The sequence below is a fragment of the Sander lucioperca genome, chromosome 6, assembly GCF_008315115.2.
Source record: "Sander lucioperca isolate FBNREF2018 chromosome 6, SLUC_FBN_1.2, whole genome shotgun sequence".
Taxonomy (NCBI): Eukaryota; Metazoa; Chordata; class Actinopteri; order Perciformes; family Percidae; genus Sander; species Sander lucioperca.
In genome coordinates, this window is record NC_050178.1 from 32,361,028 (window position 1) to 32,383,719 (window position 22,692).

Here is a 22,692-nt window from a genome sequence, read left to right on the forward strand (position 1 = left end):
TTATTATCATCAGGTTTATCTCTACATATTTCATCATCATTGTTCTGAATGATGTTTTGTAACATCTACATGTTGCAGCTGTCTTTGTGAAGACGCTCCTCCAGTAAAAGATACTTCATCTCAGATAGGCATTTCCTGGTTAAATAGAGCTATTACAAAATGTAGACACTTTGATCACAGTGAACACACATGAACGTGTACTTGCACCTGCATGCGGGGACAGGACACCAAAAGATGACTGTAATGAAATTAAGCCATAAACACTCATCAGATTCTATTAGTCCTGCACAGAGCCGTGGAGTCTAGAGCCTGCGTTGTGTGTGTGTGTGTGTGTGTGTGTGTGTGTGTGTCGCCATGGTAGACTGGCCTCCTCCGCCGCAGGAGATGCATGTTCAGACTCCCTCTTTGTCTCTCATGCCATCATTCCAGTCTGACTGTTTTTAAAATGACACTGTCTCCAGACAGAGCTGGACGATGATGCAGATAGATGGAGATGGAGAAAAAAAAAGAGAGGTAGGAAACTCCATCAGTGCAGCGGAAAGAGATGAGGGAGCTTAGATGTACAGCATGTCAAGATCTATATGTGGTGGCTGTGTTAACTTCCACTGCTGCGCTTGGGTCGATAACTGCGAATGGAGACGGGAAAGGAGGAGCTTTGACTGCAACGTGTAAAATGACAATTCTGCTCTAAAAAGAAGACATTAAGATTGTCCTGGTGGAGGCTGCTGAGTGAAAGATTTCCATGGTCATGTTTTTCTTTTCCGTCTCCTAAAATCTCGGTCCACTCCCATCATTCTTTCTCGTTCCTGCATCATCTCTTCTAACTCCTAAAAAGAAGATAGGGGATGTGGGCGGTTGTTTTTTGTGGGACACAGTGGGTGTGGGAGAGACAGGGGAGGGTGAAGACACAGATTAGCAGCGTTTCTCAGGTCACGAAGGATGTCTGTACGGCACCAGATAGAGATATTGGGAGGGACATATTGTATTAGCTCTTTGTCTGCATGAGGAGGGAGGGGCTAAACAGGGGTAAGTTAGCTATAACGCAGGGGCGAGGATATTAACACGGTCCCTAATGAACCTAAAGGGAGCTCTGCAGGTCTTACGAAGGAATTAAGAGCAGCTTTGGGGGGCTTTAGCCAGTCTGATCCCATCGTAGCTCATTTGGAGCAGTTATCCATGATCTCTCACTGTGTGGTTCACACACAAACACCATGCTACTGAACTAATACTACTGTTCATCATTATAAAATAAAATATCAAGCTTTTGTTCTCTCACTGTCTCACTATAACGCACTCGAGCTCAATGAGCTTCCAGGATGCACACTCCATATGCTGACCCACCAGACATGAGCAAACAAATCTCTCCTAACCTAAATAAAATCTGCCCTAGTTCCTCTTGACATCTGGGTGTATTTGTGCACAAACAATAATTTCATATTTGATACGGACATTCTTTATCTCCATCATGGCAGCTTCTCTATCTTCCGACCTCTCTTAATTTCCCCATCTGTCAAGCTAAAGATGCTCCCCGACTTAACCAAACAAACAAGAGAAGAACCAGGCTTTCTTTCTTTTTGTTTCCTAAAGGCTTACAAGCTGCAAATGGATGCAGCCGGTATCTTTGCTTTTTGAGAATTTTTCCGTGGCGGAAGATCACATCATTACTGAGCTTGTGTGTTTGAGAGATTTCATTTTATAATTTAAGTTAAATGCTCTTCTGATGGCTGAAATAATTTTGCTTATGAAAACTTTTTAGGATCAATAAGATAATAAAGAATGTACGATAAAAACATTTTGCTTTGTTTCGGCTTAAGAGAACATTCTGAAAACATTTCACCCAAGAACAGCAATATGGGTCTTGTAACTACATGACATATAGCAGACTTCTGATATTGATATAAACATATAATAATATAGCAAATGTAGGCAAAATGACCTGTAAAGTACAGAGTAAATTGATTTGACAAACCGTCTTTACTCAGTTGTAGGTACATTTAGCAGACTTTTTCCAGAGCTTTCAGGCACATCTCGAGGCCTTCATCAGCAGATGGAATTTGCTCAGTTGCCATCGAGATACTTAGTTCCATACTTCACAACATCTTCACTACAACAACTCAGCGAACTCCAACAGCTGATGAAGGCCACACGATGTGGCTGAAAGCTCCAGAAATCAAGTGGTGAGTTAAGAATTCATTTTTTCTATACTTATTAGTACTATTTCCAAGGTCAGGAATGAAACTTTAAGCTCAATCACATTAATGTTCAGTGCAGTATACTGTCAAATAGTTGCTTGAATTAAAGGGATATTCCAGCGATTTTTTTATTACACCTCAAAGAAGTTGGGGAATCCCAACAGACAAACTCAAGATTGTCAAAGAAGCAGAGGCTGAGATATTCTGACTTTTAGTCCCTATGAGTCAAGTTCTAAAAGTTAGTATGAGTAAAGTTCCAAGTTGATAGTCTCCAAGCCCAAGCCGAGATAATGGCATCATCAGGGCTATTTTCTCAGAGCCACAGACGACATTATACAACTATTTTCACAGGCTGAGAACTCTTTATGATGAGGAAACTGATTTTAAAGTGTAAAAGCAGTGGAGCGCCCCTTTAATTGGTTTTTTTGTAAAACAATAACACAATATGATCATGTCAATACAATACAATTCCCGGACACTTTATATACACTCATACTGAAATACTGTCCAGCCATAGTGGCAAGAACTGTCAAAAGCATATTTTGAAAAAAAGCCATAGTTGTGTAAATAACAACAGTTTAACATTGGCCTTGAACACATCCAACCCTTATCCTCTCCAAATGAGACTACAGTCACCGAGTTTTTGTAATTTTTTTTAGCAGTTTAGAGAATTTGAGAATTTTCCAAACAGCATCATCCAAGATTATGACTTTGACGGACGTTACTGTAATAATAGATAGAAGAAGCAATAGAAGAGGAAGTGAGGAATCTGGTTTGGGCCAGTTAAGGATTAACTAGGTTTCCTTAGAGGGAACACCATCTAAAAATATCCATTATCTGTCTGCGGTGGCTCGGGCTGTTGATGCTGTCTCTGAAGCTTTTGAGGCTGCAGCATGACGTCACTCAGGTGGAGTGGTGAGCTCTTGATGAGCAGCTCCCCGAGTCATGTTTGGTCAGGGTCTTATCAGGCTTACACAGGAGGATGCACGCACACGCACACGCACACGCACACGCACACGCACACGCACACGCACACGCACACGCACACACACACACACACACACACACACACACACACCATTTTGCTCCCTGCCACTTTATACCCCAGCCACATTTTGTATTCATCAACACCCCCCCTCCCCCCCCCAAAAAAAAAAAAATAAATGCATTAGCCAGTCCTGTATTTGGAGAAAACATGGGAAAAATCGATACCTTGCAGCCTCCAGCAGGCTCATCCTTATCTCAAATTCCTGCTACAAATATGAAAGTCAATATGTAATCCATTTATGTAGGATTTTCTCGACAGATTGGAATTGTGTAGGATTTCTGTTTGTGTGTGTGTGTGCGTGTGCGTGTGCGTGTGCGTGTGCGTGTGTGTCTGGAGCAAGAATAATCTGTAGATCGTACTACTATCATTTGACCTGTTTACTGGACTATTCTGCTGCGGCCTGTGTCCTCACTGTTAACACACAATCTTACACACACACACATTATGTACTCTTACACAAAAGCGAGTGGGATAGATCTGTCAATAGACAGAGAGACAAAGAGTAACAGGGCTTGAGGGCATTGCAGTTCAGATAGACAGACTGATTCACACAATACCCAAATATTTTGGCCCACAGCCGGTCTTTGCGGCCAGCCCGGTACAACCTGCATACTCATCATCCTTTGCTTTACTGACCCCTATCACCAACAAACTGATTTGGATTCAATGTACAACTTCTAAGTCTCAATTCACACTCTCCTCTCCATACCTGAGGTGGGGAGCAGAGATCCGTTAGAGGATGATCGTCGAAGGATCCGCAGGCTGTCACTCCAGGAGCGAGACTTAGGCAGCCTCTTCAGCAGCCGCCCCAGCCGGCGTGAGACCTGTCCAAAGCAGGCGCTGCCAACCTCCCCTTCTGAATCACCCCTGACCTCATCCAGACGCAGAGACACCTGGCCGAGTAACGTTCTGCCCACCCCGACGCCTTCAACTCCCCCTGACCAGACCCCCTCCTCTGCTCCCCTTCTTGCGTCCTCCTGCCCCGGGACGACAGGTGCTATCTGTGCCATGGATGGAGCATGGTGGCACCATCCGGCAGGCACCGTCCTGTGCGCGTAACCATCGCTGGTTGTCCTGTCCTGCCCCCGGCTGCCCCTCTGAGGACTGCCCCAGCGCCAGCCCCCCCAGTTCCCCCCTCTGCCATCCCAGCGCAGCCACTCTGCCACCGGTGCCACGCTCCGAATAAACAGCCCCCTCTCCACTCGCTCTGCCACCCCTCCACCTGTACTCCTAACACGCTCCCTAATGCTCTCACCTCCCTACTTGCCTCACACTTTTCTCCTCTGGTTCTGCACCTGCCCGGTCTTCGTCACAACTTAGCGTGCAGACATGAGCCCTGAATCTCTGCCGTACTACTTGTTCCTCTCTAACGTCTATCTATTATCGATGCTCTCTCTTCCTCTCTCCCCTCTTTCTCTCTCCCTCTCTCTCCGTCTCTACTGCAGCACCCACACACTCTGCAGTAACAAACAGCCAGCTTAAAGAGACAGAGACCCCCACACAATCCTGTGATCTCTATTCCTCTCTCTCTCCTCTCTTTCCTGCAACAGGAGCCATTCTCCTTTCCGTTCCCTCAGTGGTACACACTTCATTCAGTAGTAGAGAACAGGGTGGGATCTCCATATAATAGAACAGACCACTGCAGAGGTAGTTACCGACACTGCCTCCTCTTGTCTCCCCCTTTTCCTTCTCCTTGGTGTATAACTCCACAGCGCTGGTTGAGGGGAAGTGAGTCAGCCATCCTGTCTAACCCCACAACAGTGACATATCTTGTCAGTAAGAAGCATCACCTCAAGTGAGTGTTAATGGGTGCTCCAATGTGTGGGTTGAGGTGATGCGCAGTCCGTTGGTTATTAATATGCACTGTGAAAGATAAAAGAGAGCGAGAGAGAGAGCTCCTCGGACTTCTCCTGCCCTACTTCTAAAATGGAAGAGTTTGGAGGAACAGGATGTGCTCCGCAGTTTTACTCAGTCAATATGACATAATCACGAGCAATGGCATAAGAAGGTTATGCTCTGATGTCACCATTTCTTTTACTGCAGAACCGAATATGACTTTGTTTTGTGTTTTTTTTTTTTTTTTTTTTTTAAATCCAAAGTCCCTAAATTGCTCACATTAAATGTGCTCAAGGAAGTCTTTGTCCTTTCTGCCCTAACCACCTCTTCCTCTGCAGTCCTCCTATCACTGTTCACCAAGGACGACCTAAATATAGCCTGGTTTAAAAGCCCCACTCTTCTGCCATACATACAGCTGAGCAGCAATGCACAGGGAGGAGAGCCCAAAACACCATGCAGGTCTTTCTGCGAAAACAAAACCTGTATCTGCATGCCCTATTTTGCCACTTTTTTTTTTTTTATCAAGGTCAAATAATGTTGAGCAGTGGGCGACTGGACGAAGACTCTTTCCATGTATACTGTTTGTTTCTAAGAAACTGAACAAAACACTTTGCTGATACTGAATAAAATAAGTGTGATGTAGTATTTTCATGAACATGTGTTCAATAGCTTTTCTTCAACATTCAATGCAGCCTTGTATTCAGATTCTGTTTGTTTTCAACTTAAGACATATGAGCTCTGAAGGAATGTTTTGGCTGAAGTCTTGTTAAAACTATATCCATCGCACGTCTGGCAGAGCGACAGCAGTGGTATGCCCGGAGAAGGTTATGAGCCATTTAACACAACCTTCCTCCTATGTTTTGTCTTCAACTGTGAAGGAGCTTTGAGAGGACCAAATGGGAAACGGCTGGAAGGATTCCTAAGACAAGGTCTATATTGTGTAGACTAGGGGAAGAGGTAAATTAAGGAATAGATGGAGTGTAAGGAAAAAGGTCTCTAGAGGGATGAATGCCATGGGGCATAAAGAATACACTGGGAGGGTTACTGTGAAGGCCTGTGGCAAATGTGTGTGTGTTTGGGTGTTTGTGCTTGTTGGGCTTCCTGGTAGCCGTGTGTCAAAGCGAGTAGCCTATCCCTCCCTGTCTCTGCAGTGACCAGCAGACGACCCCGCATCTGCTGCTGTAGATGCACTGTAACAACAACGATCTCCACTCTGCTTGCAAATATGCAAGCACAAATAGTTCCCAAATTCTTTTTCTAGTTGTGAAATCGCCTTTGCGGAGGAGCTCTGATCTGTGGAGCATTCACCTCTTCGTACAGTGCTCTGACACAGAGGCCGAGATATACAAATACACGCTAACTTGCAGGACGAATAACAATCCAAAAAACACAGTTGGGGTGAGAAGGGTACAAATTCATGCAAACATGATCACGTTGAACAATCTCTGGAGAACCTAGTTATTGAATGTCTTTAGTACTAAATAATTAGTTGATTAATTAATTATAAGTGAGACAGAAAATTAATTGACAACTATTTTGATGATATATTAAAATCTATTATTCATCAAAAGAAATGCTGCTTTCTTCTGTTATAATACCAGCCTTCACCTTCCCCCACAGCGCTGCTGAGGAGGGTCTGGAGAGTCACAGCATTCCGGGATGGGAGAAAAACGTGCTCTGGTTTATTGGCATTTCTTTAAACTAATCACAATCGTCTTGGGCGGCGCTAAGCACTGGACGGAGCAACGGTGCCACTGCAAAATAGCCTCGGGAAGGAAGTGGTTTTAGTGAAACGTGTACGTTCAAAAGTTGTTTTAGTCGTGCAACAGAAAACTCAGATTGGACAGATAGTCTAGCTAGCTGTCTCGATTTACCCTGCAGAGATCTGAGGAGCAGTTAATCATTAGTCCTCATAAATCCACCGGAGTTTAGAATGCCAACACAAAGAAAGCGGAAGGTGACGGACATCCGGCCGAATTAGCGGCACCAGATCAATCCCATAAATGAAACGTCGTCGATATAGACCAATATCAGTGTAAATGCAAATTGTGGGGTTTTGGTCAGACAGAGTAAACAGAATTTTTTTTTTTACTAACGTTCATCACAACATCATCACATCTTATAGCTTTTTAATGAATCAATTAATTGCAAAAAAGACTGGAAAACAAACTAGATTATTCAATAATGAAAACAATCATTATTGTGTAAGAGGTTCTCTTGATTATCGTTTTAAATAAACTTCATTTTCAATAGGAATGCACTGCACCAACCTTTTCAGTCCCGATCACGATACTTGGGCTCTGGGTATCGGCCGATAGCAAGTAGGCCTACTGATCGGATACCAGTGTTTAATTAATCAGCTGTATGCCTCACTGTGTGGAAGAGACTGGGATTGTTCTTTAAGGCATCCTAACATCATTAGGAGGTGCACCTGAACCAAGCATGAGTTTACGAGGGGTCACCTGAATGCATTTAGGGCGTTCATTGATTGTTTAAATAACTCATGGGGAAGGAAAATGGTTGCCACACCGGTGACTTCAGGGAAGCAGGAGGATTTTTCAGTTCTGTTGTTTCTCTGTCATCTCCGACTCCGGCAGGGGCCTTGGTGTCTGGAAAAGTGCAGCTGCATATCCTAGGAAATGCAAATTTGCTGCCAGCAAACTAGGCTTTGTCGTCTGCGTGTTTTTTCTTTTCTTCAGATGCGTGCATGTAGGCAGGGGTGAAGAAAAAACATAATATAAACATAGCTTTGAATTGAATAGATCGGCCCCATTGTCACCGATACCCGATCCAGCTATTTGGGTCAGTTGGGTGGGAAATTACAGGGTACTCCGCGATATGATACACAATACATGGCTCACAATACCAATAATATCACAATACAGCAATTCTGCGATAATCCATATGTTGCTAGACAATCCTATAATGACACATCACGATATCGGTCTAACTATGAATACAAAATGCCAAAGTCCAAACTGTTAGAAAACAGCACAATTCTGCAGCAGGTTTTTCAGTCTGTAAATAATGACAGAACTATAAAGCAACTATGGGTCCAGACTTTGGACTTAGACATGTCTGGGGCATCTTTTATTTTCCTTAAACTGCTGTCCGCCATCCCATTGAAAACATCTTTGGCTAGTTAATTTATGTTCAACTTTCCCTCATTCATGTGTTGAGCCCCGCCTCGGAGAGCCACGAAGGAGCGACGTTGGAAGCAGGGAAATCTATTTTGAGCGCCTTATTTTATTAATTAAAATATCGCTATTTGGCGCCAGCGTATCTCACAAAGGCGGACAACGATAAATTGCCGTATATATTTTGTCCCACCCCTAGTATACAGTAAGAGGTGCATGTCTTATTGCTTGACAGAGATTGAGGACAGGACCAAACCCAGTGTCTGTCAGAGCACTGGCGCCACGACAGCATGTTTCCCTGAAAGCTTTAATTAAATATTAATCTGACGCTGACTCTGTCTGCCAGTCTGTAATCCCAACCTCTCCATCCTGAGACATAATCCCAGGCAGGAGACACCCAGAGCTGGGATTAAGGAGACTGCCATTCCCCTTCCTCACTCCCCTGCCTTCCCTGACGTCAAAACATGGAGAGATGACAAATCAAATCAAATCAAATCAAATCACGAGAACACTAATAAACAACAGCCACTGACAGGATACAACCCAAATACTGTACAGATGTATATAACTGTTATACATCAGATTTTTCTGTACTGTTTGTACAGTATTTGTTTATAAAAGTATTAATCATTCTTCCTGTGTATTATATTGTACTTTCCTGTGCATACAACACACGTTTTTTGACTATTGGATACAAAAGGGAGACAATGAGAGGAGAGTGGATTTAGCTCCCTTAACAAGCCAGACTAGTGTCGACACATAGAGCTCAAAGACGTCTACATGTCACTTTTCAGACATTTTGGTCTGTATGCTCTATTAGGGCCTGATAACACATATGGCTCTTATCTTTATGTGTGTAGTGTATTTATGCACACACTGAATAGTGTGGGGGTTGCTGTATAGCACAGACACACCAAATAAACTCCCATCTAACTCCTATGAGGAGCAATAAAGGGAAAAAAAAAGCACAAACTCGGACGAAAGCCAGCAGTAGGAATAATCACGCAACAACAGAGCAGCAGACTATGAGACTGGGAGCTCTGGCTGGATTGACAGATCCCACTGTAGGACAAGGCCACATCACAACAGTCCCTGCGAGCACTCAGCTGTCCCAAGGGAGAAAGAGCTGTTTCTATAAGCTTCATATGCAACAAAGCCAACACAGATACAGGCAGCGTGATAAGTTAAAGACAGAACAGAGGGAGCGAGGCATACAACGAGACAAAGAGACAGAATGATGGTTGTTTATGGTTGCAAGGCCTCCGTCTCTCACTCCCTGTCATTTGCTGGGTGTAGTTGAAAGAAGAGCACGGGTGCATGGGTGTGCGTGTGTGCTGTTTCTATTTTGGCAGTTTTGGTTGCGTCTCTCCCCACAAAAATACCCTGAAATGCCTAAATTTGTATTGCTTGTCATAAATACCCTGGTCACCCCCATGACTGTATATACCGCACACACCTCTGATATTTTCCGAGAAAAGGGAGCGGAAAAGACAGTTTGATCTAGAGGGCAGCTGCAGGCAGCATAAAACTGGAGCTAATTAGCTTGATCCATGAAGAGACTAGCGGAGACAAAAAAGTTCTTGGGTTGTAAAGAAATTCTTGACTGTGCCTGTGTGTTTCTCTGGGTATGTGTGTGGGAATAGTGCTCCAGTAATCTCGGCTCTCGCTCCACTGAGCTCTTGCTGATAGCACACTAAATCAGACAGCTCTGCAGTGCTGGACAAACTCGTGCTCTTTTCCCCTATCCCTCACTTGCATTGGCTCTCTTTCCTTCGCATCACTCTTGTTCTGGCTCTCCTCATTCCTATCACCCTGCCTCCCTCCATCTCTCCCCTTTTTCTCTTTCACTAATTCCACTTTTTGGGTCATCCCTGTTTCCAACTACTTGTCAGTATTTCCCTGTTTCCAACTACTTGTCAGTATTTCCCTTTCTTGTTCCATTTCCCCTTGGCTCTGTTCCTCTTTTTCAGCCTGTCCGTTCTTTATCCGTCCCTTTATTCCCTCACTTCTTTCCTCTCTTCAATGGCTTTATCTCACACACTGTTCTGAAGCCGCAGCCTCCCCCTGACAGAGTGCTGCTGACACAATGCCAAGTCAGCAGCCGCATACACTCACACACACACATTTACACACACACATACACAACATGCATGCATGTACAGTATGTGCACGGAAAAGCCACTACACACACAAAAACTCTTTAGGTTGAGCTCCCAGCAAAAAGCTGTGTGTGTGTGTGTGTGTGTGTGTGTGTGTGTGTGTGTGTGTGTGTGTGTGTGTGTGTGTGTGTGTGTGTGTGTGTGTGCGCACATATGTATAGGCCTACTCAAGCCAGATTAAAAACATATCCACACTGCCAGGTCAAATTGGCTTGGCCCAAACTCTCTGCTTCCCAGAACTGTGCAGGTGGGAGTGGTGTCATCAGAGCCTGAGCCACCCTCAGCAGTACAGTAAATACAGTCAGTACAGCCAGGTATGTGACTCCAGAGATATCAGGCAAAAGAAATCTAAAAAGTTTCAAATGTCCTTTAATATGCACTCAAATATGCAGTCATGCTGCTTCCAGTCTGTCTGTGTGTCTCTGTCTGTGATCTGTAGTACGCCTCCTTTGTTCTCACACCCTAATACATCTACAACGCGTGAGTTCATACACACTCACAATTACGTATGAGCTTTACAGACATTTCTATTTTGTTTCTGTATTTCACCAATGCACCGCTGTTAATTCTACTATGTTTCCCTCACTCTTTGAGCCAAGGCTGCAAAATCCCAGAGTGAGCACTCTGGGAGGCAAAGCTGAAAGGACAAGATAATGGGCTTTCCATGGAAGGTTTCCGGTTGTGTCTATGGAGCAAAATGCTTGGAAATGTCCTTCCCTGTCATTCTGGCTCAGTCACAAAGGCACATGCACTTTTTTTTTTTAGTACAAACACACAGCCACCATTATGGGATATTATAGCACACGGCTACTTGTGCCCTTCATTAAATACAAATTTTATCACCAGGAACAAGATACAGGCCAACAAGTCAAACCCCCTGCATACACCAACAAAGCCTGTTCTGTATCATCTGAAAAGGGCACATAAATACAACCATCAACTGAAAGAAGTATTTAGGGCAGGCATGTTTTGGATTCACAGAATATGAAACCGTGTCAATGGTCAACTAATATCACTTATTTCCACTGGGCATGCACAACAAAACTCTCAAGACATACGAATGGATAATTTGGAGGGCTATACTTACTTTGACACTTGAGTGCCTGTGCAGTGATCTGACGGCTACAGGCGTCACACCAGTCCTGCGTACAGGGCTTGGACTCGAACCGGTGCCCTTCGCCTCTCTCTGTCTTCACCCGAGGGTCCACCCCCCGGGGAAAGATGGACCAGGCCTCCCTGCGGTGAGGCTCGGTGCGGGCCAACCTGACGACTCCAGTCTTGCCCTGTGTAAGCCGCTCCAGAGGAAGACTGCCGCTGTCTCCTTGTGCTGGCACGCAGGAGGAGATGCTCTGATGTCCGCTGTCTCCGCTCCGGGTGTCCCGTCTCCCGTGTGGCGTGTCTCGGTGCCGGTGGACTCCTTTGTGTCCATTCGTAACCGCTTTGCTTGGCATGACATTGATGCCCGACCTCTTGAGCGAAGTCCCCCTCAGACCACCTGTGTTACGGTTTGAGTCACAGTCGATGATGCTGTTGCTGTGCGCGGTTAGACTTTCTTGAGACCCGCCGGCTGCGGTGCGCCTGACGCAGTCCGTGCTGTCCTCCTCTCTGTCCCGGTCTGCGCTACGTGGCGCAGCAGGGGCGGCAGGAGCTTTGCATCCTTCACCGGACATCAACCCTCCTCTCACCGCCGTTTCACCCGCTGCTCCCGGAGACAAGGGGTGAGTTCTCGATTCCCCTTCAGTTGTGAACGACCCGCATTCCCCGCCGCTCCCCGAGCTTCTCCTGAGCATCATCTTCTCCCAGGACGATTTCCTCGGCAGGGTGATTTTCTTTCTGCTGCCGGGTAGTTTGAAGAGCAGAGGTTCCGAGTCCAGCCTGTGCGGAACTGGGTGCTGCCCCACCACACTCACAGACGCCATTATTCTGTCCCCCTGTAACGCGTGTGTGTTTGGCTGTTTGGCTGTTTGGAGTGTGTATTGCGCGTTTTTACTCTGTGCCCTGAATGTAAACTCAACTAACGCCCGCGACAAGCGTGTAGTAGTGACGCAAGCGATCTGACAGCTTTAAATGCTGCGAGCGCGCTCCCTTTAAAGTGACAGGAGCGCGCAGAAATCTCTGGTTAGCCATAGTCGCTATTTATTGAAATCACTTAAAACAGACTACAAAGACTGGCAGAAACCAGAAACTCAAATGAAGAATCTGTGAGACTGGATTAAGATGACAAAGAGAACTTAATAATGAGAATTTAGGTTTCCTATTTATAATTTCTATACCATGCCCAGATTTTCAAAAAAAAAAACATTTCAAAAAATGTGGTATGGCAAACATATTAAAGAGCATTGTTTTTCACATGTAGTACCTGGTTTTGACAATGGAAAGTCAGCTATTGTATGTAATCAATTATTTACTTTTTTGTAGGGGCAAAAGAGGGCTCGGGCAGAAGTGTTGTCTCACTGTTGAAACTACACAACCATCCTAATTAAATTGATGTGTACGTATGAAACAGGACTGACAGCACAGCAAGGCTTATAAGTGGGCCTACAGTATGTATTTAATATTATCATGATGCTGACCAGTCTAGTGATAAAAACAAAATGTTACACTTGTTTGTGTAGGCTAGGAACAGGAAAGTTATAAAAATTTTCGACTTTGCCAAGAGCACATCATATGAACTACCCAAAACCACAGAGGCAGTAGCACTCATCCCCCTAACTAAACCGAGAAAGCCCCCGGGGACACCAACACCACTCCTACGCAGACTGAGTGAAGAACTTTCAATTTCATTCTCACTTTGCAGTGTCACAGCAACTCACTTGTTTTGCTGGAGACCTTTGGTCTTTCCAGCTCAGTTACACTTTCCCAAAACAGATTTAATGTTAAAGTAATTAGACTACAGGTCCAGAGTGTACCATTGTCACACAGTCATTCATGACCTTATTGACTTTTCAAAACATGGGGATTCATCCTCACAGAGGTATGATGCCACTGTAAACTTGAAATGTTTTTTTACTTTCACTTGTAGCCTGTATTACTTAATCAACGGAGATAACATTACTCAAGACTAAAACGAACAGGAGATTAAAAAAAATATGGCAAGTTTATATGTATGGTAAAAAGTATATTTTTCATTTTTCACCAACCTTTTGCATCACCTGTGACCCCTTATTAAACAAATTACTAACCCTGGGATTTTCCCACTGTGTGAACCACACTGGCTAATGTCATGTTATGGTTAATTTGCTATATTGTCACTAGACTGTGTACTTCTGTTAAAAAGGAGACACTGTGGTGAGTGCAGAGTTTCCCTGATTTGTTTCTTTTCTTTTACAGTGAAACCTATGATAAAATACAAAGAAATAATTTTATCATTCAAGTTAAACATCAACAACAAGAGAGACAAATGTCACTTCAAAACTACAGTGCTGTGTGCTTGGAGACGCTAACAATAAATATATGATGTAATCAATTATGTAATCAATCACTATTTATTCACTAAATTTACCATGATATTCTTAAAGTAAACAGTAATTAAGTCACATGAAACCATTTGAAAGATCAACCATTAGAAAAAAAAAGACAGCAGACAGCTCAAACCTAACAAACACACACACATAAGACAGACAGATATACACAGACGGAGAGCTATAGTGTCAGTATTTAAGTTTCTCCAGATTCCGCGGAGCTTCTTCTGTGGGACAAAGAAGAAACACGGCCCTAGAAAAATACTCTAGCAGCCTTGGCATTCCTTTTGCTTTATCCTGACGGTCCATTACTGTGGCAACCTATTAGAAATACAATAACACTAAAGGCATTAATGAAGTTTGTATTGAACTGCTGTACTCAGTCACCAGCCACACCCACACACACACACTGACAAAAAATCCATCAGTGGCGTTTCCTTCTTCTGCATTCTGTGCATCTTATCTCTAAATGTAGATTCACATTTGATTGATTGTCTTTGGCTGCTTCCTCTTCATACAGCATGGGCTGCAGCCAGTGTGTGTGGATTTGTGAGTTAAGATGCAAAGATGCGGTACTGTTGTCACAGTGTAGAAGGTCTGGCCAAGCTCGGCTCCAGAGCTGCTGCAGGGTTCACTGCTCCCAGACTATAGGACAAAAAAAATACACAACCAATCAACATCATACTTCCTCACCTACTGTATATGGGGGTGTGCATTTCAACAGAGACAGGAAGTTGGTCACTCAACAAACCTCTCAATAATGCTGTTGTTACACTGTAGTTCCCTCACCAACATCTCCATTTCCTCCTTCAGATGGTGCATCCTAGAACAAAAGGAAGATATGTTATCAGGGCACACAGACAGACAGACAGAAAGACACACAGACACAGACACACAGACACACAGACACACACACACACACACACACACACACACACACACACACACACACACACACACACACACACACCTAGAGACCATGTGGTCCTTGTCCCTGGGTGCGATTCCAGGCTGTTGTCCTGTTTGCTTGGACTGCAGAGTGAAAAGGATTCTGTCCAGAGCCTGAGGAGGACAGATGAAACATCATCATCACATCACTGAGATGCTACATCTCATGCTACGTGATGCTACTGAGAGTAACATCACTAACATAGCCACTTACCTCCCAAATCTAACAATAATTAAATGAAAAATATCAAATAACTTTTTTTATCAGTGCAGATACATGTCTTTGTGCAAACAGTTATATTACAATATCTGATCTGAGCTGCAGAGAGAGGTCTTCAACACAGACAGAAAGTGAAATGTTGACCTTATTTTGGCGCTGCTCATTCATCTCCAGGTCTGCCAACAAGCCTGTGGAGAAAGAGCTGAAGTCCTGCAGTCGGGTCTGCATCTCCAGTAATACACTGCAAATACATTACAGACACACTTCACGTGGACGTTTGTGCCAAATTTGAGCGTTCCTGAGATATCGCGTTTAAAAAGAATGGGACAGACGGAGGCATAAAAACCAAATGTATCTATTCATTTTTAGATTTAGGGCCATGCCTATCACATCATTATGCTAAATTCAAATTTAAAATGTGATTTAAAATCTAAAAATATATTGCTTTATCCGAACAAAATAAATAAATTAAGATAAATAAAATAAGATAAATCTTAAATAAATTTAAGAATTATAAAGTGTTATACAATCTACAATCTCAATATCACTTGTCAAACAGTGAAGTGAAGATTAGTAATGCAGACTAACACATTAATCTGTTTTAGAGGGACTGCTGAATAGCAATGTCCTACTGCTATGTGTTAATCTTCTTCATATAAGCTTTCATCATCTGTGTGAATGGCTTTCAAACCAAACAGTTATTTTATTGTAAACAGTCATAGTGGTTGGGATAACTAACACAGTTTAAGTGAATCTGCTGTGTGTTTGGAGTTTAAAAATGTGACTTGAGAGCCGGCTCTGACCTGCTCCACGTCCTTGTTGAGGCCAAAAGCTCTTTGTATCTCTGCACACAGTCCTCTCGTAGGAGAGATTTCACTCGCTTAATGTGGGTCGACAGGTGGATTCTGGGATGGAAGAGTGACAAGCAGATTACAGGAGAGCTCAGAATAACATCCTTCACAGGCTGGACGAGCAGGACAGCAGCTGTCTCGACACATACTCACTTCTCAAACTTGTGGATTTGCTCGTCGTTATACGCCAACTCTGTGGTGAAAATAAGAAAAGAGTACGGTATTGTCAATTTTAACATGTACAAAAAAGAGCAATAAAAATACAGTATTCGCCATGCCAACAAAAAAACATACATACTGCCAGTTAATCTGTCTTTACGATAATGCTGATGAATTGACATAATCTTCTGCAGCAGCACCTCCATCTTCTTCCTGCTGTGGGAGGCAAGAGGTCAAAGTTCAAACAGCCCAAACCCATGAGGCCACTCTGAAGCTTTATATCCATGCATGCTTGGAGTACCTCTTGTCATTGGCCAGCGTCTCTGCTAGCTTGGCCTGTTCTATCTGCAGATGGTCCAGTCGGTTCTGAAACTCTTGGATTCCGGCAGCGTATATAGGCAAGTGCTCATGGACCTGTAGAAACAGCAGCCACAGACTCTGATATCTGAATCAACAAACCACAAATCTGCCAGAAAATGAATGGTTCACAGTCCATAATCCTGGATTAGTTTACATTAACAGTATTTCAAATTAAATGTGTTTTGAGCTCAACAATGTTGCACCTCTGTCTATTCTTTTCACTCACTTACGATACTGCAATGTCTGTAAAAATACTGACCAAGAGAGAACTCCTAGGGCACCCTGGTTGCTTAGAATGCAATATTTTGACTATACTATATTTGACTAAATGTCAAACTTTATCACTTTTTAATACTGACCGAAATTTGTCCGTTTTGACGGCTGGCATTAAATATTAAATATTCTTTAAACAGAAAGACTATTTCATATGAAAAAAAAATCTTCTACACCTGATTGTTTCAACCTTTCACATTCTAAGTAGAAAAAACGGTTTATATTAAGGCATTTATAAAACTATCATATTGGTATTATTACTACAATAAACACAATTAAATAGTCCTACTTTCAATGATGAGGTAACAAAACACGTTAAAAGTGTGCAACACCATTGCTGCATGCCATCCCTTTTCTCATCTCTCTTTTTATTATGACCTGCAATTCTCTGATATAGAGTCATTAATGAAGGAATAATGGCATAAAAATACAGAAAAAAGCCACATTCCTAACACCATTTCCATCAGCCACATTAGTCTAGCTGTGATACTTCTTTCTGACACCACTCACCAGATGCAGCTTTTGCCTATCAGCTGAACCTTGGTTTTCTGAAGCATAATGGCCTCTAAGAAAAATAAAGATACAACAGATATGGGAGGAGAAAGAGGAAAAAAAGGAGGTGGCAGGTTGAATTATCACAATATAAAAGGTGGTCTACATTTGTCAACAGAATACTTATCTCAGAATCCACAACATACGTTGATAGCAGTTAAGATCATATAGTGAGCAATCCAAACCTACATCACACTCATGGCAGAAAATTCAACGTAAAAAAGCAAGTACAGCTCATATGCCTTCCTGCTGTGTATCATAATGTATGCAATACATTTTAACACCCCCAGTGTGAGATCGCAGATTCCCTTTATTTGACTCAAAAAGTGTGTGGATACACTCACAGTGTGTGTGTCCTGTGTTCTACGATGAGGCAAGACTGCAGTCTAATGGTGATCATCGCGATACTGTGCATTGCGTCTTCACACTCCCTGCGCAACCTCATCCTGAGGAACAATAAGAGTGTGCGAGAGGAGGAAAAATGGGACGGGAGAAGAGTTTGATAAGGATCGTTACTTTAGACTCAGTACATAACCTCAGAGGCGCATCGTTCCTTTGCAGTGCAGTGAAATAAATATTTGTTAATTTAACATGTGTGTGTCTCACATGTAGCTGTAGTATCCTTGCAGCAGCAGCTCTCGGTGTGTGTGCAGCAACTGTACTATCCTCAAATACTGATAGACCACTCCCACTATTACCTACAGAAAAGAGGGGAAGTAAAGGAGATAATAAAAAAATGGGTTGGATGCTTATAAATAAAATAAAAAAAAAAAAATGAACATAACATTAGACATGGCTGGCAAAAAAATCAGCAGAACAGCAGTACCTTGGAGAAGTTGTAGTCTGCCATAATGTCAAACCTGGATGGGATGACTGGAGTCTCTGCTACAGAGGAGAGAAAAACACAAAATACATGACTTATGGAAACAGTGTGTGTGTGTGTGTGTGTGTGTGTGTGTGTGTGTGTCTGGGCATTAATACTCGCACACGTTATTTCAAATGTGATTACTTTCTTTTTCAACCAACATTCAAGATGCACTCCTCTTTTGTATATCATTTCCCTATATCTGGTGTTGGCATGGGAAAGCTTAAAGGTCCTATGACATGCTGCTTTTTGGATGCTTTTATATAGGCCTTAGTGGTTCCCTAATACTGTATCTGAAGTCTCTTTCCCGAAATTGAGCCTTGGTGCAGAATTACAGCCACTAGAGCCAGTCCCACAATGAGCTTTCCTTAGGATGTGCCATTTCTGTGTCTGTAGCTTTAAATGCTATTGAGGAGGAGAGAGGGGGGGCAAGGTGGAGGGTGGGGGTGTGGCCTTGACCAACTGCCATGCTTCGCTTGTTTTCAAGCCATGATAGGTGAATTATACTGGACGCATCCAAGGTGGCGCGCGCCAAAATGAAAAATGATGTCATATCCTGCCGCCGCGTGATGCCAGGGCTCTCACAGTGACTGCTAGTCTCTCTTGTAAACTTACTGGATTAAGATGAGCTCTTTTATGGTGAATGAAAGGCTTGATCCGACGAAGTAGCTCATCCAATCAAATCGAAGCATTGACGGCAATGCTGCTGCCAGTTCTGCCGTTGTTTACTTTTTTCTTCTTCTTCTAGTCCGTAGAAAGAGCAACGTCGGTAGCCTTTGCTCATTAGCGCCACCGCTGTTCAGGAGAAGACTGCAGCTAGTGTCGCGAGCACCAGCGCGAGTATAAATAGTCACGGCGATCTCATGACGTCACATTTGGATGCGCCATGCGGGCTGCGGTTACTGTAAAACACGCTTGATGTCTCTCTCTCATGGGTGGGCCAAATTCTCTGGGCGGGCAAAGCAGAGAAAGGGGAGGTAACCTTCCTCCTTATGAGGTCATAAGGAGGAGATTCTAGATCGGCCCATCTGAGCTTTCATTTTCTCAAAGGCAGAGCAGGATACCCAGGGCTCGGTTTACACCTATCACCATTTCTAGCCACTGGGGGACCACAGGCTGGCTGGGGGAACTCACGTTAATGTTAAAAAACCTCATAAAGTAAAATGTTCATGCCATGGGACCGTTAAGACTTCACATAAACATATCAAAGGTGTACATGTCTTTGATTGTCTTACGTTCTCTGAAGGGCATGCTGGTATGTGCTTCAGGCCCATAGCTGAGCAGAATGAGGGGCTGGGCAGGTGAAGTAGGCGGAAGGTTGACCACCTTCATGTTGCCCTCCAGAGGGAGGTTGTGACCCAGGTACAGCAGATGTTGCAGCTGAACTCCTATACCGGTTTGAGACGCCACCTCCTCAAAGAACACTGACACCCTGAGAGAATTGAGAGGAGTGAGAGCTTTTTGGCTGCTAGACACCTTTTTAAATTTCAGGTTTGATTCTGCATCCTGACTACATTTTGTGATCAGGATCAGTGCTCTTGGTTACTGCTATAATTGCAATTCTGCACAAATTTATCGGCGCATATCCATGATGCCCAGTGCAGATATAGCGGCTTCAATTTGTATTTATGTTTGCGGAGATATTGAAAGGCTGGTCACATTTTCAATGTCCAACGATGCATGGAAAAAAGTGATCGACACAATAACCATCGGTAACAGTAGTTACATGTAAGTACAAACTAAACTTGCTGCATTATCTAATGGTAGCAGGTAGTAGAGCTCGACCGATAAAGGATTTTTAAGGCCGATATCAATACAAATATTTGGTGATTTAGAAATCTGATATTCCGATATATCAGCCGATATATATTTTTAAAAAAATATCCAGAAAGGCATTACAAATCATAAACAGATTTCCCTAACATTAGTTATCTGTAGTTATTTATGAGTCCTCACTAAAATAATATGATAATGCAGTTTAAAAATAAACTTGTTTGTTTTATTGTCACAACAGAACAGAGGAACATCAAAATATATTAACGTTCTGATAAATAAAATGTATAAAAATACAAACTTAAGATATGAAACTTAAAGGGTTAAACACGAGTGTTGCCAACAGGGACGTCGTAGAGCGCCCTCTGGTGGACAAACTATGCAACGCCAACACTCATAACATGGTTGAAGGGGTTTTTATTTTTAAATATTCATTTATCGGCCATTATAAATGCCAATACCAAAAATGCATAATATCAGCCCGCCGATATATCGGTCGGGCTCTAGCCGATAGTTTGTTTGACTATGAATAATCAATATGGTTGCATTTAAATAATAATACATATGACTTCCTCTACATTTTATCAGACAAATCTGTTTAAGCCTTGACATGGATGCATAAACAATTAGACACAATCCAGTTTACAATCCAAACTGAGTTGTAGAAATTGTATTTTTTTACTACAAAACTAATTCCTTATTCACCACTATACTGTAGACATTAACTAAATTATTTACAGCCATGAATCAGCTCAAATCACATTATGTGGCTCTAATTAGATATATATATATATATATATTTTTTTTTTTTTTTTTTTTTTTAAAGTATAACATAATGCTGCAATTGCTTCACATGTTTGGCTTGTTGGTGGAATCATCGACCAATGAGTCATATTGTAAATAACGTAACTTTTGACGTTTGTTTCCTCGTTATTTCTGTGGTAACATTAAAGAGATTTAAAAAGGACAGATAGGTTGGTTACTGGTACATATTTTTGTCAGCAACCAACCTATCTACCTATACAATGACATGAATTATCGTTAGCCAGAAAAGATCAAGGCTAACGTTCCATTGCTTATATTATATCTGCAAGTCTGCTTTATTAGTGTTTGATCAGAATAATGTGTGTGACGATACGCCTATGCAGACTTACGTGTTATAGTGGTTTATGTAGATGCAATGCGCCATGGCCTGTTGCAGAGAGAAGATGTGAACTGGCTGCCGCTGCAATATGTCTGTGGTGGCTGTGAAGAACTGGTCAAAGCCCCAACACCTCTCTTGGTCAGCCTCCAGTATACCCGCTAGTACTGGAACCAGCTGCACCGCCAGACCCCTACAGACAGAGAGGGACAGAATGGGAGAGAAATAGATGGAGACAATCAAGACAAAGTTAGCATCCCGTGTTCTCATTAAAGAGTCACTGAGATGCATGTTCAAATGCTCTTTAACAGGTGACATACTGTGATAGTTGGCAGCTGTGAGGTAGGTGGTAGCCCCACTCTATAGGCCCGTTCTCCACCCGCTGTGTTCCGCTTATTGCCCCCATAGGCTTCTCTGTAGTCATTTTGAACCTACACATCATAACACACAAGTCAGGCTGATGGATCATTGATGGATGTTCATGTTTAACCAGATACCTCCTGAAGAAATCCTGAAGAAAACATGCAGAAAACACCTTTCTCTAAGGGGAGAGATATGCATTTGGCACAATTAAAATGGTTAAGTGGTATTTTCATTAACACTGAGAAAATGTCATCTACTGGTTTCATGGTGGTATGTTTTCCAATATACAGTAAATCTTGGCTGGTGGAGATGGAGCTTAAGACAAGTACTTTGACACCCAACTCAATGTCATAATTTCATATAAATATGTGTGCATGTATATACATATATATATTTCTGTTTATCTGATTTCAAAGGTTTCAATTTGTGTCTCAACTTGTTTCTACTTGAATTGTGTTGTATTTCAACTATATTTAACTATCCATGTATATATGTGTGTGTTTTATGCTTGTATATATATATATATATATATATATATGTGTGTGTGTGTGTTTGTCTTTGTGAAGCACTTTGGTGCAAACTTGTTTGCTTTTAAAGTGCTATATAAATGAAATAAACTTAAAGTTAAAAACAAAAAGAAAATAATCGAAACTGGTATAATTACTTCATTAGCTACGGTTGAAGGAGTGGAGTTTGAAACTCAATGTGTGGTCTGTGATTTCATTTCTCACAGCTATTGTATTAACTTACATGGTGGGCTTGTTCCTGCGGGGTCCTCCATACGGTGTGAAGGGAAGACTACCAGTGGCAGCGTGGTAAAATGTCACACCAATACTCCACAGGTCTACACTCACTCCATAGGATTTCTGTTGAGGCTTACGCAGCACGGCACGTTCATACATGTCTGGGTGCTACACACACAACACACAACACACAACAACACACACACACACACACACACACACACAGTAAGAAGAAAGGACACAAGCAAATCTGCAGAGGTGGATAAACAGTCATCAAACCTTCATATGTTGATAGCAGTTAAGATTATCATCTAAACATGTATTCTTTCTATATCATATATACTTTTAATCAGGGAACACCATGTTAAATTTAGTAGTAGGCAGAAATGTAACAGTGAAATGTGTAGTTACTTCTATGAATAGCCTTACACCCCATTTGTCCACTAGAGGGCCACCCAGGCTTCATAATACAAGTCGCTTGGAGGTATCAAGATCTAGGTCTCACAAAGTCATTCCACAACAGTCACTACATAACACTGGTAACACAGGCTTGGAGTGGATTCACATGCAATGGCAGGGTTCGTAGCACACCACCACTCACATGCAACACA

General features: G+C 42.6%; 2 protein-coding genes across 5 annotated transcripts in view; both read right to left on the reverse strand.

Annotated features, from left to right (window-relative positions):
• The window catches only part of rassf5 (Ras association domain family member 5), a 31,394-nt gene extending 18,799 nt beyond the window's left edge, over window positions 1-12,595 (reverse strand). The window contains exon 1 of one of the 2 annotated variants that reach the window (XM_031323181.2): window positions 11,460-12,595. In XM_031323181.2, coding sequence (XP_031179041.1) covers window positions 11,460-12,291 — 832 coding nt within the window. In that variant the 5' untranslated portion in view covers window positions 12,292-12,595. Of the gene's footprint in view, window positions 1-3,949; window positions 4,887-11,459 lie in introns of those variants that run through there. The other variant, XM_031323189.2, reaches the window with a different exon arrangement.
• Window positions 12,596-13,477: 882 nt separating this feature from the next.
• Window positions 13,478-22,692, reverse strand: part of ikbke (inhibitor of nuclear factor kappa B kinase subunit epsilon) — a 14,376-nt gene continuing 5,161 nt past the window's right edge. For 2 of the 3 annotated variants that reach the window (XM_031323142.2, XM_031323151.2), the window contains exons 6-21: window positions 22,089-22,249; window positions 21,296-21,406; window positions 20,989-21,168; window positions 19,297-19,493; window positions 18,023-18,081; window positions 17,803-17,894; window positions 17,541-17,642; window positions 17,155-17,209; window positions 16,313-16,425; window positions 16,151-16,227; window positions 16,006-16,045; window positions 15,805-15,906; window positions 15,146-15,242; window positions 14,804-14,895; window positions 14,585-14,656; window positions 13,478-14,478 (exon numbers count right to left, since the gene is read on the reverse strand). In XM_031323142.2, the coding sequence (XP_031179002.1) occupies window positions 14,415-14,478; window positions 14,585-14,656; window positions 14,804-14,895; window positions 15,146-15,242; window positions 15,805-15,906; window positions 16,006-16,045; window positions 16,151-16,227; window positions 16,313-16,425; window positions 17,155-17,209; window positions 17,541-17,642; window positions 17,803-17,894; window positions 18,023-18,081; window positions 19,297-19,493; window positions 20,989-21,168; window positions 21,296-21,406; window positions 22,089-22,249 (1,614 nt within the window). In that variant the 3' untranslated portion in view covers window positions 13,478-14,414. The remainder of the gene's footprint in view (window positions 14,479-14,584; window positions 14,657-14,803; window positions 14,896-15,145; window positions 15,243-15,804; window positions 15,907-16,005; window positions 16,046-16,150; window positions 16,228-16,312; window positions 16,426-17,154; window positions 17,210-17,540; window positions 17,643-17,802; window positions 17,895-18,022; window positions 18,082-19,296; window positions 19,494-20,988; window positions 21,169-21,295; window positions 21,407-22,088; window positions 22,250-22,692) is intronic. The other variant, XM_031323159.2, reaches the window with a different exon arrangement.